The 16,037-nt window shown below is 46.1% G+C and overlaps 1 protein-coding gene across 2 annotated transcripts in view; it reads left to right on the forward strand.

The window, feature by feature from the left end:
- Positions 1-1,481: 1,481 nt before the first annotated feature.
- Positions 1,482-16,037, forward strand: part of LOC142436784 (thyrotropin-releasing hormone-degrading ectoenzyme-like) — a 94,894-nt gene continuing 80,338 nt past the window's right edge. Inside the window, exons 1-2 of one of the 2 annotated variants that reach the window (XM_075540229.1) lie at positions 1,482-2,398; positions 4,171-7,712. In XM_075540229.1, the coding sequence (XP_075396344.1) occupies positions 1,497-2,398; positions 4,171-4,195 (927 nt within the window). In that variant the 5' untranslated portion in view covers positions 1,482-1,496 and the 3' untranslated portion in view covers positions 4,196-7,712. Of the gene's footprint in view, positions 2,399-4,170; positions 7,713-16,037 lie in introns of those variants that run through there. The other variant, XM_075540228.1, reaches the window with a different exon arrangement.

The following is a 16,037-nucleotide window of genomic DNA, read 5'->3' on the forward strand; positions in this document are numbered from 1 at the left end:
CTTGTACAGCCAGAGGACTCCAATGCTTCCTTGCTAACCACAATTTAGTACTGCACACCTGCACACATCATACTGTATAATATATGTCGACAGTCTATGGAGAATTTATCTCAATTTACATACAGCTCTCCAAATCCTCTGGTGAGCCTGATGTGAAATCTGAGACAGGCCAAATCTCCCCAACAGGATCTTCTTTTCCTCCAGGGGGTTCACCGCCAAAGGCAATACAGATCCTTGGACAGCGCGGTGGGGCTCGAGATTCCGGGAGAGGAGTGGCTGCGGGGCTTGTTTCGCTGAAGATTTACAATGTAGTTCTTGCAGGCGGCTCAGCAACCCCCTCTGTGGCGGTGGGTGTCTGCTGTGACAGAGCGGGGAAAAGCTCTCTAATCTCCCGTGCCTGCCTCTGCCTTTCAGCCGCTCCCCTCTCCTGCCTTCCCTGCCGCCGAGCGCTCTCGCCTCCTTTGCCTTTCTAGGGGAGGGGGGGATGTTCGGGTGGGGTGGGGGGGGTAATAGGTGTTCAGTCCCTGAAGGCAGCTAGAGTAGCTTTGGCAATATAGACCCGAGCCTGTGTGCGCGCACACACACACACACACACACACACGCGCGCGCGCGCGCACACACACACACACACACACTCACTCACTCCAGCTCTCCCCACGGGGATACCAAGCCAGCCCGAAGCTCCAGCTACCTGCAGGGGGTGGCCCGGCCGGGCGCTCAGCGCTTACTTGCCATCTGCGGAGGGCAGAGCCACATCCAAACCAGGGAGGGCGGTTGGCTGTCCGGTTGGCAAGCTGGAGACGTTGGCCGCCACCGCGGCTTAAAGTGTCCAGGGTGGCGAAGAAGGAGTCTCCAGGGCAGATTCCCGGAAGGGCTCCGAAGCTCCCGGACTTCCTCCGGCGCCGGCGCTCCAGTCGGTACCTCCTGGCCATCCTCTCGGGCCCTTCTGCGGGGTGCTGGTCTGGGGCGCCCCGGGGCCGCCGCCGCCGCCGCCAGCGCAGCCCACCCGGAGGAGCACTGAACGCCCCGGCGACACCGGAGTGGGGGGCGAAAGCGGGAGCCCTAACTTCCCCCCGCGGGACCCTCGCTCTGCGTCCGCCTCGCAGTGGCGCGCAGCCCGGGGCCGGCGGACGGGCTCCCGCGGAGAGCGCGGCGCAGGGGAGGGCCCGGCGGGAGCGGCGGGCGCGCAGGGGGCGCCCGGACCCCGCCCAGGAAGTAGCGCGCCGGCGGCCGGCGGCGGCGCCTTCCAAGTTGGGCGCGTCCGCGAGCCCGCCCCGGGCGGCCTGGCCCGGGGGGAGGCGGGGCTCCCGGGGGCAGTCGGGGCGGCCCGCGCCCCGGGCCGGCGCCCGTCCTGCGAGAGCGCGGGCCGGAGGCTCCCGGCTGCCAGGCGGCGTCGCGCCGCGGGCCCGCGTGCGCTGCCGGATGCCCGCGCCGGAGGGGGCTCGGGGCGCCCGCCCGCGGGAGGTGCTGGGGAGGGCGGGGGAGGAGGCGGCGTGATGGCCCTGGACGGCGAGCGGGGGGAGCAGGAGGAGGAGAAGGAAAAGAAGAAGAAGAAAAAGAAGAGGAGGAAGAAGAAGAGGGCAGAGGAGGGGGCCGCGGAGAGCCGCTCACCCTCGCAGGCCACCATGGGGGAGGCCGCCGCCGCCGCGCCCCGGCCGGGCGGCAGGGGGCCCTCGGACCCGTGGGCGGACTCGGTGGGCGTGCGACCCCGCACCACGGAGCGCCACATCACGGTGCACAAACGGCTCGTGCTGGCCTTCGCCGTGTCCCTCGTGGCGCTGCTCGCCGTCACCATGCTCGCCGTGCTGCTCAGCTTGCGGTTCGACGAGTGCGGCGCGCCCGGCGCCGACGGCGGCCCCGCGGGCTCCCCCGCGCGTGACCGCAACGCCAGCCTCCCGGGAGCCGCCCCGCGCAACCACCCCGCGGGCGAGGGCTCGGCGCCGTCCGAAGCGGCCGGCCAGGCGACGCCGGCGACCCCGTCCGCCCGGCCACCATCGGAGGAGGAGCGCGAGCCGCGGCGCCCCTGGACCCAGTTGCGCTTGTCGGGCCACCTCAAGCCGCTGCACTACAATCTGATGCTCACCGCCTTCATGGAGAACTTCACCTTCGCCGGCGAGGTGAACGTGGAGATAGCGTGCCGGAACGCCACCCGCTACGTCGTGCTGCACGCCTCCCGGGTGGCCGTCGAGAAGGTGCAGGTGGCCGAGGACCGCGTGGCTGGGGCCGTGCCCGTGGCCGGCTTTTTCCTCTACCCACAGACCCAGGTCTTGGTGGTGGTGCTGAACCGGACCTTGGACGCCCAGAGGAATTACAACCTGAAGATCGTCTACAATGCCCTCATTGAAAACGAGCTCCTGGGCTTCTTCCGCAGCTCCTACGCGCTCCACGGGGAGAGAAGGTAGGGAGGGGCGGGGCCCCGAGGCGCGGGACCCTCAGGACCCTCTGGGCTGCCTGCCACCCACCCCCCAGACTCGGTCCCATTCCCTCTGGGAAGCAAGGGGTGGCGGCGTAAAGTCACCAGCCCAAACCCTCTACTCCCCAAAGCCCGTCCCCAAAGCCCGTCCGCTCCGCAAACTCACTCACTCACTCAGTGCCAAACAGGGAATTCCGCCCCCCTTGCATAGTTGGGACCTTCTCCTGGGGTAAGCTTGCTGGGCCTTAGAATAGATTCCCACTCCCAGTGCTGCTGCTTTTCTAAGGGGAATGTGTAATTTGAGCGATGCCAGATTGACAGTAAAAGGCTAACAAGTTATCCTCTAAAGAAAATGACTGAGCGCTTAAGGCCAACATAGCAGAGCCTCTCCGTTAAGGTATTGGCAAATTCTTCTTACCAGGTCCACCCTGTCTGACTCTTCGTCCCCTGGCAAACGCTTGGCAGAAGATGGGCTTTGGCTGCGTAAAGTTTTCTAAAAGTAGAACGTCAAGTTCACAGCCCTGCCTAGTACAGCTCAAGGCCGGAGAGGCTGGAGGGGTGGTTGGCATGGTACACGCTGCCAAGAGTGCCCTGCCGCCGGGAGCTGCAGTTTGAGGATCAAGGCATGGTCATTCCAGTGGCTTTTCCTAGAGTTATTGCCCCTGGAGATGTCTCTAGTGGTGAAGGGGGAGAAAACACGGCTAGTTAGTCTTCAAAGCCGAGTGCCTTTGATGCCTTTTAGATTGGTCAGTATTCTACTTATTAGTGCCTTAAAAAACTTTCCTTCACTTGTTTAGAGTTTGTGCTTAAGAATCCAACAGAACAGGTGCGAATTGCACCAGTTCCTCCAAAACTTTATGGTTTGGTGAAGTTGTTTAATTTAGCTAAGCCAATATTTCTGAACCTGATGACCTCTATCTAAGTTCTATCAACCCCACAGCAGCCCTGTAGGATAGGAGCTGATATCCCGAGTTTGACAGATGGGAAAAGGGGAGCATCGGGAAGTCAGGTATCTTGACTGTGATTACATGATGAACCGACAAAGCAGGGATTTGAGTTCAGGCAGCAAGGCTTGGTAGAGCCCATATATATCCCCTGACTTGGGAATAATAACAATAATAAATCCATAATGATACCATACTCTCACAGTATTGCATCAGGTGCCCATGACTCATTCACTTCCAGAGACTCAAGTCTGACTCACAGAGACCCTGCAGGACAGAGTAGACAGAGTAGAACTGCTCCTGTGAGTTCATGAGTTCATGAGACTGTAACTGTGTACCAGAGTAGAAAGCCCTGTCTGTCTGTCTCCTCAGAGCACTGATTCGAACCGTTGACCTAGTGTTTAGCAGACCAATGAGTGAGTACCATGCCACCAGGGCTCCTAGGTGCCTATGAGTAAATGTGTTAAACAACACTCGACCACGTGCGGGGAATATAATCTACCATAAATAAGTGTCTGGTAGTACGAGGTTCTTAGGTATATTTTAATGAAAGAATAAGATTCTTGCTCTTCCCCTGACTCATTGCGTTTAAAGCAAATGATTACTTAAATGACTAGAACAGGTGAGAGTTAAAAAATAACAAAGTAGTAGAAACATAACAAACTTAAAAATGCAAACAACTTGATTAAAGGTGTGCTGGAAAAAAAAATCAAAGTGGATGTCTGGAGAGACATACAAATTTGCTCTATTTGTAGAGTAACTAAAGCAAATGGAAGAAATGAAGAAGTATAATAACTAAATAAAATTTTTCAGGAGACAACTTGAGAAGAAAATATGAAATATGAAATCCGAAAAGAAAGACACCCTCAGCATATCTTAGACTGAAATAACTAAAGAAAAATTCAAGCCTCAACTTGTCATATTGAAAGATTCCATTGACAAAATACAGCACGTTGCAGGAAGCATCAAAAGAAGATGGAAATAATATGCAGAATCCTTTACCAAAAATAACTCGTCAATAGTGAATCATGTCAAGAGGTAGTATATAAGCAAGAACCAGTGGTACTGAAGGAAGAAGTTTAAGCTACACAGAAAGCACTGAAAGACTTCAGGAATTGATGGAGTACCAATTGGAATGTTTCAACAAGCTGATGAAGAACAGGAAGCACTTAGTCCTTTATGCTGAGAATTTTGGAAGACAGCTTCTTGGCAAACTAACTGGAATCAATCCATCTTTCTACCCATTCTTAAGAACTGAGACCCAACAGAATGTGAAAATTATACAGCAATAAAATTGATATCACCTACATGTGAAATTTTGTTGAAGATCATTCAACAGTGTTGCAGCAGGACATTGACAGAGAGTTCCAGAAATTCCAGGAATTCCATAAGTTCTGTCTGGAATTCTGTCAGGAATTCTGGAAATTCTGTCAACAGGATTTAGCGCCAGGGTTATCATTGCTGATGTCAATGGATCTTGCCTGAAATCAGAAAACACCACAAAAATGTTTACTTGTGTTTTGTTGACTGTGCAAAAGTGTTTGGCTGTGTGGATCATAGCACATGGGACCACGAACAGGGGCACACTGCATGCTTTGACATCAAGAAAGTTGTGCCCCAAGGTTGTATCCTCCCATCGTACCTTTTCAGTCTGTATGCCAAGGAGAAGAACGGAGACGCTGAGGAAGAATGCGGTATCACCATTGGAGGAAGGCTTGTTAGCGACTTGTGACTTGCAGATGACACACACCTTGCTGGCTGAAAGGGAGGGGAACCTGAAGCACTTGCTGATGAAGATCATGGATTGTCCCCTTCAGTCTGGATCACAACTCGATGTAAAGACAACCGAAACCCTCCCACTGGAGCAATAGGCAACATCCTGATAAGTAGAGGAAAGATCGAATTGTCAAGGATTTCATGTTGGTCGACTCCGCAATCGATGTTTATGGAAGCAGCCAGCAGAAATGCATTGTGGTCAGTAACTCTGCTGCACGAGACCTCTTTAAATTGGTGAAAAGCAAAGATGTTACTCTGGTGACGAAGGTGCTCCAGAACCAAGCATTGGGATTTTTAATCGACTTCTATGCATGTGAAAATTGGACATTGAAAAAGGAAAACTGAAGAAGAATCTGTGCATTTGAATTGTGGTGTTGTCAAGGAATATTTAAAATACCATGAGCTTCCAAAGAAACAGATAGATTTGTTTTGGAAGAATTACAGCCAGAATGCCCCTTAGAGGCAAGGACGGAGAGAAGTCCCATACTTTGGACGTGCTGTCAGGAGAGCTCAGTTCTTGGAAAGGTGCCCCATGCTTGTTTGAGTGGAGGGGCAGGTGGACGGACACAGTGGCTGCAACAGTAGGTGTAGACACACGAGCAACTGTGAGGTCGGCACAGGACTGGGCAGTGTTGTTTTGTTGTACGCACGGTCACGATGGATCAAGACTGATTGGAACATCAGTGTAAACAGTAACGTGACTTCAAAAGTATCCCTTATCCTTGAAGGGGTAGGAAAATGTATTCATGCATAGCATAGTTAAAATGATTTAGATAATGGGAGAGCTGTATTTATAAGACATTTTCAGATAGCAGTCACGGGTCACCTAATGCTTAACAACTCATCTTTCTGAGAGAAATACCCAGCACACTCTTGTGCCTATTTGCAAGTTTTATTAACCCAGAAATAGAGAGAGAGGAGATGCAGATTTTCAACCTTGGGGATTCACAAGACATACAGAGCCAGTTGTCTAGAGGACAAGATTTCTAGTACAACATATTAGTGTTGTAGAAATAATTAGTCCTAATGTCAAGAACGATAAAGAGGGAAGCCAACCTTCAGTGGGAGCCTATAGGGACATAAGTGAAAAATGGATTGGGTGGGATTGAAGAATATAAGTCAACATGAGACTAAACTGTAGTTTCATGAAATAGAGAGATGAAGTGGATAAGGTAGGAAGATTGTTATAGAGAGTTTTCTAGGTAAGGTAAGCAGATTTCTAAGTAAGCTGGAGGGATTTTAAGTTCTACTGCAAATTGGGTGAATTGGGGCAATGAAGATAAGAGTTCTGGAGTGTACATGGAGAGGTCAGATTAGAACAGACAGTATTATTGAGAAGGGATTGATAAGAAATCTGTAAGCTAGACTTCAGCTCCTTGAAGAAATGCACGGCCAGGGGGCTGGCGCAGAAAGGATTTGTGAATGCCGTGAACTCCATCCAATAAGAGAGAAGGTTTTCCATGAAGTAGAAGAGGAATAGCATAAAGCAGCAATTGAGGGAGCTGGGAATGTGCCCACCCCTGTCTGTCTTTGAGGGTAGGTGAACAAGCTGTTTTCAGTGGGCACAGAAAGGAAGAGGAGTCAGAGGATGAGAACTGTCGGAATGGTAGACTAGAGGGACATATTTGCAGAACAGGGGAGGAGTAAGCAGGCAACATTTCGTTAATGGAGGCGCTGACACAAGCATCAAGCCCCAAGGTTTCCATCGGGATATCGGTGTAATGGAGTGTGCCTCCGCAAATCGCCATCCCCTGGTGGCGGGCCTCGGCTGATGGTGGCTTCAGTGATGAACAATAATGGGTTTTGTTATATAATCCACAATTTATCAACAGCCTTAAGGCTTAGAAGCATATATATTGAGGAGCAGAATAGAAACTAAGGGAAAGAGCTTGAATTGAAAATCAAACGTACAAAACAGAAGAGTTCAATTAGTGTAGAGCATTCATGTTTATGGTGTGTTTAGATATGATAACGCGATAACGCGTGTGCTAGATTGTATAGCGCACAACCAGGTTATTCTCCTTCCTTGTACAAACTGGGAAATGATCCTGGGGGTCTTCCAGCAGGATTTCAGGTGTTTACAGAGGGGACCATCAGTTCCCTTGTCTTCTAGTGTAGTCTCGGCATATCTAGACTAAAGAATAGTTTGTGTCCTCCCTCTCACTCACTGCCATCCAGTTGAGTCCAACTCCTAGCGACTCTTTGGGACAGAGTCAGATAGCTCCTGTGGGTTTCTGAGACTGTAAATCTTCATGGGAGTAGAAAGCTGCATTATTCTCCTCGCTTGAATCCTGATCAGTTTTAAAAAAGAGTCTTGGTTGCCCACTGTTAGGTACTCGGCTACATACTAACATGGTCAGCAATTTGAACCCACCAATTACTCTGGGGTGGAAAATGTGCCCCTCTGCTTCTTTTTTTGTATTTTATTTTATTTTATTAAAAAACATTTTATTAGGGGCTCATACAACTCTTATCACAATCCATACATATACATACATCAATTGTATAAAACACATCTGTACATTCTTTGCCCTAATCATTTTCTTTTTCTTTTTTAATTTTTTTTAAATTTTAACAATTTATTAGGGGCTCATACAATTCTTATCACAGTTCATGCATATACATACATCAATTTTATAAAGCACATCTGTACAGTCCCTGCCCTAATCATTTTTTTCTCCTCTTTGCTCTTTTTACATTTTATTAGGGACCCATACAACTCTTATCACCATCCATACATATACATACATCAATTGTATAAAGCACATCCATACATTCCCTGCCCCAATCATTCTCAAAGCATTTGCTCTCCACTTAAGCCCCTTGCATCAGGTCCTCTTTTTTTTTCCCCTCCTTCCCCTTTCCCCCCTCCCTCATGTGCCCTTGGTAATTTATACCTCGTTATTTTGTCATATCTTGCCCTATCCGGGCAGCGCGACTGTGTCTTGTTGGGTACATGCTGGCTAGATCAGGAAATAATGATTTAATGGCAATCGCGTGCTCATCTAAATGTGAGGGGTACCAAAGCTGGAACGGCGCTGGGCAGAGGGCAGCTCGTGTAGTCTGCATTGTTCCTGCTAGGAGAGCATGGAGCAACTCGCTCTGAGCGAGTTTACCCAGTGGTGTCCCCTGGGAAGGCTCTCTTTGGTTACAGTGAATTTTTTCTTAAAAGCAATTTAGCTCAAACCTCGGATTTTTTTTTTGTGACGGTTGATTTAAGAGAACAGTGTACGGCTGTGAAATTTTGTTTCCTGCTTGGGAAAAATGACACAGAAGCTGTTCTGATGTTGAGCACAGCTCATAAGGACAGTGTTATGGGAAATACTCAAGTGTATGAGTTGTTTTCTCATTTCAAAAAAAAGATGAAATGTCAGTTGATGACAAACCTCATTCTGGATGTCTGTCAACTTCCTGAATGGATGAAAATGTTGACTGCTAGTGCATTGGGAGTTCATTTCACCAGATCAGACTGTTAATCAAGCTTTCCATTTAGAGGTCTGAAAAGATTGCATAGCAGGGTGCAACAGAAAAGGCCTGATTTGTGGCAGAAGGGGACCGGTTTTGCCACCATGCCAATGCTCCTACTTACAGAGCTATCTCAATGTGCCAGTTTTGGGCAACAAAACAGCATGTCTGTCTTGTCCCGTGCCCCTTATTCACCGGGCCTCACTCTGTGCAACTCCTTTTTCTTTCTGCAAATGAAGAGGGACATGAAAGGACAGCAATTTGCTAATGTAGGAAGGTGAAGAAGATAATCAAGGAGGTGCTGTCAGCCATCCAAACAGATGAGCTTGAAAAATGTTTCCAAGAATGGAATTGCAGATTTGGCCAATGTATTAAGTGTAATGGAGAATACTTAGAATGTGATAAGGTTGTTTTGTAAAAAAATTAAATACCTAGCTTTGAAAACAAAATTCACTTTTTCAGAGTACCTCCTCATAGACTTGATTTTCTTTCCTTTGCAGTTGCGTTTATTTTCCTAATTTCAGATTTATTTTTCTTCTTTTTTACCTTTAAGTTCTTTAAGATTTTCGCTTTAAAGGATTGTTTGGCCACGTCTTTTTTCACCCCTGCCTGGGATGGGTGGACTGTGGAGCTCAGCAAGACATGCAGTTGCCAGGAGTTGGTCTCCACTTCACGGCAGCGGGTTGAGACAGGTAGAGAGAAGGGTGTGAGGAGAGATGAGGTTGATTATTTCTGCACGGTCGGGATTGCAAAGGGATTTGTAGGTCATATAAGGAGTTTGGATTTTATCTTTAAGCAGAGAGGAACCATTAAAAGGCTGTGCCGAGAGGCATTCAGATCATATCTGGAGCTTTCTGGAGAAGCACAGGAATAATAGACAATGTCTTATCACCTTTGCCCACATACTTGCAATAGTTCATTTTCTCCATTCTTACTGACCAGTATCTGTTTTCCTATTTGGTTAAGGCTACTAGATTAATCTAGTTTAAGGCTCAAGAAAAAGATTTATTGGCCTTGTGGACTTTCATGTCAAAGCTGACATGAAAACAAAGCCAAAGTTTTGCATCTGATCTCAGACACAAATTGTGTTACAGAGAAAATTTTCTGGTAGGTATCCTATAAAGTGTATGATGAGGCAAAGTCATAGTCTAAAGTTCAATATTACCTAGGTTCAAAAGATTCCTAGAGGATTGGATATTAATTTTTAGGAAGACTTACAAGTATATTTGGTGGAAGGTTGTTTAATATTTCTGGGTCTGGAATTTCCAAGGGGAGAAAAGAGAAAAACCATTTGCTGAAAGATCAAGGAATTATCTTCCTGGAAGGCCTTTCTATTTCAGCAGATAAACAAAGCTGCACATTCAGTGTGGAAGAAGCCATCAGAAGTACTGACAGTTCTGCCTGTCCTCAGCCGTTGCCACTTACTAATGTTTCTGCATGTCCTTATCAGACCAGATGGCAGGCTGGAAACTTACTGGCTCTGTGAGATGCTGCTGTTCTCTGATTAGATTTAATTTAGGGAGGAACTGGCCAGTGTTTGAAACTAATCATTATTCATGTGTACTGTTGACATTAAAATAAAATTATATATTGCTGACCCTATATATTAAAACCACAGAGAGCTATTAATTTATTCACAAACATAAGTTGAACAACTATAACCAATGATGAACTGAGATATTTGGAATACTTTAGCTTAATTAAGCATATTAAAAAGAGAACAGCTTGGGAAGAATTCATAAGCTGTTCACATAAATATAGGAATTTGAATGATAAGAAATGGAATAATTTTGATTAACCTTAATCAGTTGACTAGCAGACACCAGTGTCTTCTCTGAGTGTACTATGTGTAGACCAGCAGGACAATATAGATTTTATGTTTATTGGTTCAGGAAGTAGTTGAAGACACGATAGGCACGCTGCCACTCATGGGGCTTTCTTTACAAGGCACGTAGAAAGGTAAAGTCAGTAGACTGCTAGATGATGAAGAACAGAGAAGAAAGTCAATGAGTGCGGTATGATTACTGAAGAGTCTTGAAGCCTGGGAAGTGAGTGAACATGAGGTGTTAGAAAGCGAGTCAGAGAATGGTGTTTGAGAAGAAGAAAGGGTCAGGAAAGGGAGGAAGGATCATAAGGCTTTCCTCAGAGGGTGAACAGGTTGTGTCAGGACCTGCATTATCTCTGTTTGCTAGACGAGGACAGTGAGACGCTGAGAGAGTGGTGAGGGTACTTGGTCCTGGTTACGTGGTCCATAAGTGGCAGGGGTGAGGTTCCGGCCCAGGTAGTTGAGCTCCAAGGTGTGTACTTTGGACTATGCTGAAGAAGTTGCAGAATGGAGACTCAGAAAATAAAGTTGAGTACGTAGAGGAGCCAAAAACACACTTTTATATTGAAGTGGGAGGAAATGATCATCATAGAAGAAAAAAGATAAATACTTAAAAAATGTTATTTTTTATCTAAGTAGAGTGTCAAATAATATGGAGAAACTAAACTCTGTAGTCCTGAAAGCCCATGGCCGAGTGAAGGCAAATTCATTGAATGCCTGTATACCTTTTTAACATGGCAATGAATTATTTTTAACACACTTTAATTTAAGTGAAAATTAACATAGCAAAATAATCTCCTAAGCATTAATTCATACACACATTGTTCTGTGACATTAATTGAAATCTCCTAATTTCCCCTTGGGTACTCCTTTCCATTGATCTGGCTTTTCTGTTCCATCCTTCTTTGCCCCATTAGTCTCAATATAGAGCATGCTCTTCATGGCTGTTATTTATTTTATAGCCCCGTATTGAGTTTCAAGTTGGAAGATTGCCTTCGGGCAGTGGTTCTCAACCTTCTTAATGCTGGGGCCCTTTAATACAGTTCCTCATGTTGTGGGGAACCCCAACCATAAAACTTATTTTCATTGCTACTTCATAACTATAACCATAGCTGTAATTTTGCTACTGTCGTGAATTGGACAACCCCTGTGAAAGGGTCGTTAGACCCCCCAAAGGGGTCGGGACCCACAGGTTGAGAACCACTGTCTTAGGGAACTAGCCTTGCGGTGTCTTCCAATACCTTTCAGAGCAGTAAGCTGGTATTTTCTATTTTTGTTTTTGAATTTGCCCTACTTTTTAATCATTTTAATCAGGGTCATCTTCCGTGCTCCTAGTCAGCGCCAACTGTGGTGGCTGGGCACCACCTGGTTCTCTGGTCGCACATTATGGCTCATGTGGGCCGTGCGTCCTTTGGACTGGACTACTAATTGCTTCCTTGAGTCTTCAGTTTTCGTCTTCTTTCTAAACTAATTGTGATTAATACACCTATCAAACCAGGCCACAGTTCAATCACATCTAGCAGAATTGTACATTTGCTGCCACGGTCATTTTCCACACAATCTTTTTCTGTATGGACCCCCTTGATAACAGCCTCCCTTTACCTAATCTGTGGCCCCCTCCCCCACAAAACTCATATCCTACTGCTGATGATATAGGTTCATCTGTCCTGGTTTTCATAACCTGAAAAATGAAAAAGACATATACTGCAGCTTCCAGAGGGTGACTGCAATGATACTGCACTCCCAAGATACCCCTGAATATGCACAGTCAGAAACCCAGCCAAACAATACAATCCCCAATGCATACGATTTTGGAGACCAGATCAGGTCCAGCGTGCATCCTAGGGGGAATCTGTTGACAAGTTTTAACTTTTTCAGGCAGGCTTCTGCCTTTGACCTTCTATACTCAACTCACCAATGCCCTCCGTTTAGTGACCACTTTCCTCCTGTCCCTCGATTCTGGATAGAGTCTTATTTCCTGCATAGTTCCACCAATGAATCTCGGGCTCCCATGTCATCCGTAGCATCTGGCAAACCAGATTCTTGGGCTTTAGGCTCTGATACTGAGCCCTCCCTTCAATTTGGATTATATGCTTCACAATCCTTTGGTGACTGGTGATGGTGTGCTTCTTCCATGTGGACTTGGTTGACATCTCACTTAGATCGCTGCTTGTTTGGAGACAAGATTTAAGACCCCAGATGCTATTTTATCTGATAGGTGGCACCATCTAATTTCTTTACCACATTTTGCGATAGCACCCGTCTCCTCCATGTTCCTTTCCTGGAGACGAGTATTGGAGTATTGAGCATGGCCATGATGTACGAACTAATTATTTTTAAGTTGGAACTGGGATTTAGTGTATGCCCAAACCAGTCCTGGATGTATGTTTGTTTGACGTGGTCTTTCAATTTATTCTTACTTTGGAATTAACCCAAATATCATACCACTTAATCTCATCAAGCAGAATTTTACCATTGCTTCCATAATCAGTTCCCAAACATTGGATTTCTCCTGGGTACTCTGACATTATCTCCCTTTTATTGCTATCCCCCTCCCCCACTTTCCTGGGTTTCATTTACCAAAAAAAGGAAAAACTTATTTCACTTCTTCTGAAGGCTAATTCCCTACTCCATAGCACCTGAGGTATGCCCTGCTATGAACAAACAAAAACCAAATATAGCAGAACGATCATCACATATTTGCCAGAACAATATTTGATCTTAGCACAATCTATGAGGCATTGATGTAGCAAGACCTTATTTGTCTACCTGCCAACAATTCTCCAAAATTGATACAGCTGTTTTCTGCTTCCTTGGACACATGTATTTTCCGGTTTAAGTCCACAAGTTCTAGGTGCGTCTGAGGTGGGATTCCTGCAAGGGATCTCTTTGATTCTGCCTCTGGGGCATGCCGTACGACGTAAAGGTCCAGGATTCAGTGTCCCAAGGCCCCGTGACACCCAGCCTGAGTCCCCAGGATACAGCCAGCAGCCTGCGTCAGGGTGACCCATCTGGTGCTCCAGGCTTCTGTGATGGCCAGTCTCAAGCTTTGCAGACTCCAGTAGCTTCTCTTCAAATGAGGATGTAGAAAATTATCTTTATGAGGTATGTTATGCCAATTAACCCAGATGTCCCTCGAGACGACGGTCCTTAACATTCAAACCCAATAGCTCAGTCCTCTGAGGTGTTTGGATAGGTCTAAGACGTTTCCCCAAAAGTGCCCCTATTTGTATACATACGCCCAATTTCCCTAATGATATCTACACGTGCATGCATGTGTACTCTCAGATGCCCTCCCACACTTAGCTAGTATACATGTTAAGAAGGTAACCACTCACAGATGTTTGGTCAATATTACTGTTCTTCCAGAATTGTATATGTTACAGCATTTACATACCCAAGCCAAATTAACTGCCACAGAGCACCCTATTGGACAGGATCGAATTGCCCCATAGAAAGCCTACGGCTGACCTTGGGGCAGCAGCCCGACTTGTACCCATGAAGCCCCTAGAGCCCCATAGCATTTACCACCGTTGTCCTTTCTGCTTACGATGTTCTCAGTGTCTCCCTTTGCCTTGGTCACATTGCGCCGACTTCCTCCATGTTGTATATTGCTTTTTCTTCACCAGAATCATCCTGTTTGCTGTCTAGTAAGTGATTCCCCTTCTTTCCTTGGTAATGATCAAATGATGTTTCTAAATCTGTTCTGGACATTTTATCATGGCAGTCTCATACAATATTTGTACTTTGGAGTTTGACTTATTTCACTCACATTATCTCTTCAAGATTCACCCGTGTTTTGTGGATTCGTCATTATCATTGCAGAATATTCCGTTGTATGTATGTGCCACTGCTTATTTATGTTTCGTCCTCGGTGGGCTCTTTTGTTGTTTCCATCTTTGGTTATTGTGACTGATGCTGCAGGGAACATGGATGTGCTTTTGTCTATTGATGTAATGCCTCTTATTTAGGATCTACATCTAGGAGTTAGATTGCTAACTCTTATGGCATTTCTCGTCCTGGCTTTCGGAGAAGTGTGGATTCCCTTTTTCACAGTGGGTGTGCTGGTTTGTGCCCCGTCATACTGACAGTGTCTGAAAGTCCCCGTCTCCCCAAACCGCTCCAGCATTTGTTGTTCTGTGTTGCTGTTTTTGTTATTGTTCTCCTTTTCTATCAGTGCTATTCTGACTGGAGTGAGATGATATGTCATTGTAGTTTCAATCTGCATCTTCCTCTGGCCAGTGATCCTGAGCATCTTCTGATGTTTGCTAGCCACCTGGATGTCTTGTTTGGTGACATGTCTTGTTCACTTTAAAATGGGTTGTCTTTTTGCTTCTTTTGGATTGAAGTGTTCTATTGAAAACATTAGCGATCAGACCATTTTTTCAGATACGTTATTGCCAAAAAATAGTACCCGACCTTAGATTCTCTTTTTATTCTTTTGGGGAAAGTTATTGATGAGCATAAATATTTAATCTTTAGGAGGTTAAAGTTTTCTAGTTTATAGTCTGGTGTTTGTGCATTTTTATTTATGTATGATAGTGTGTAGGTATTACATTTAGGTCTTTGCTCTATCTTGAGTTTTGGTTTTCTGTGTGATATGAGATACGGGTCCTGTTTCATTATTCTGAAAATAGAAACCCAGCTTTGCCAGCACCATTTAATGAAGAGATGACCTCTTCCCCACTGAATGTAGTTCAGCCTTTGCCAAACATCAGCTGTTCATAGGTGGTTGTGTTTACTTCTGACGTCTCCAGTTTGTTCCATTAGTCTTCTAAAAAAATCACAAGAACACACTGTCACTGCTGTTTACTGTCACGTTGGCTTCAGCTCATGATGCCCCACAGTTCCAGGAAACACTGTGTTAAAGAGGCAGAGACTTCTTAAAAAATGGTCTAACAAGGAAGAATTATTCTGGCACAAGAACTTCGAGGGAAAATTTTCAGTTTCACTTCCTCCTTGAAGCCTTGTGATTTTTCCCATTTTGATTCTTCTCTTTTTATTCATAATTTTTCTCTTCAGGAATGATTCTCATTGGATAGTTATCCCGGTTTATTCATTTTGTAGTTTGAAGATATGCGCTGTTACATGCGATAATATTCCCAGTCCCAGAAATGGTATACAAACTAGCTACTACTCACCGCATGGTCCCTAGCCCAGTGCCATGCCCTCGCTGTCTCTCAGGAGGCATCCAGAGCGCTTAGGAATGGGGCCAGGTACGATTTGAAGGGAAGTCATGTGGACGTGATGAGTGCCTTGATTTCGGTGACAAAGGGGTAAAAAGGGAATCAAAGAGAACTTAAAGATTTTAGACCATTTTTCCTGAGAGGATGGCAAATTATTACTGTCCCTGCACTTTAGGTTTATTTTTTTTCCCTTTTGCTTCCCCTGCCTCCCTTATCTCATACTTTTTCTTACTACTCTTGTCTGTGAAGCCTCAGGTAGAGGGCCGGTCAGAATGCGATACTCCTTTCTCTCTCTCTCCACTTCCAATTTAACACAGCGCAATCCTGTCATGCCAGTGAAAGAAAATGAAGAAGTATGGCAGGTTATCTTTAATATGGAAAACTTATAATATGTGTCTCTGATCAAATGTAAATCTTTCAAATGCCAA

This window comes from Tenrec ecaudatus, unplaced genomic scaffold (assembly GCF_050624435.1).
Source record: "Tenrec ecaudatus isolate mTenEca1 unplaced genomic scaffold, mTenEca1.hap1 Scaffold_63, whole genome shotgun sequence".
NCBI classification, from domain to species: domain Eukaryota; kingdom Metazoa; phylum Chordata; class Mammalia; order Afrosoricida; family Tenrecidae; genus Tenrec; species Tenrec ecaudatus.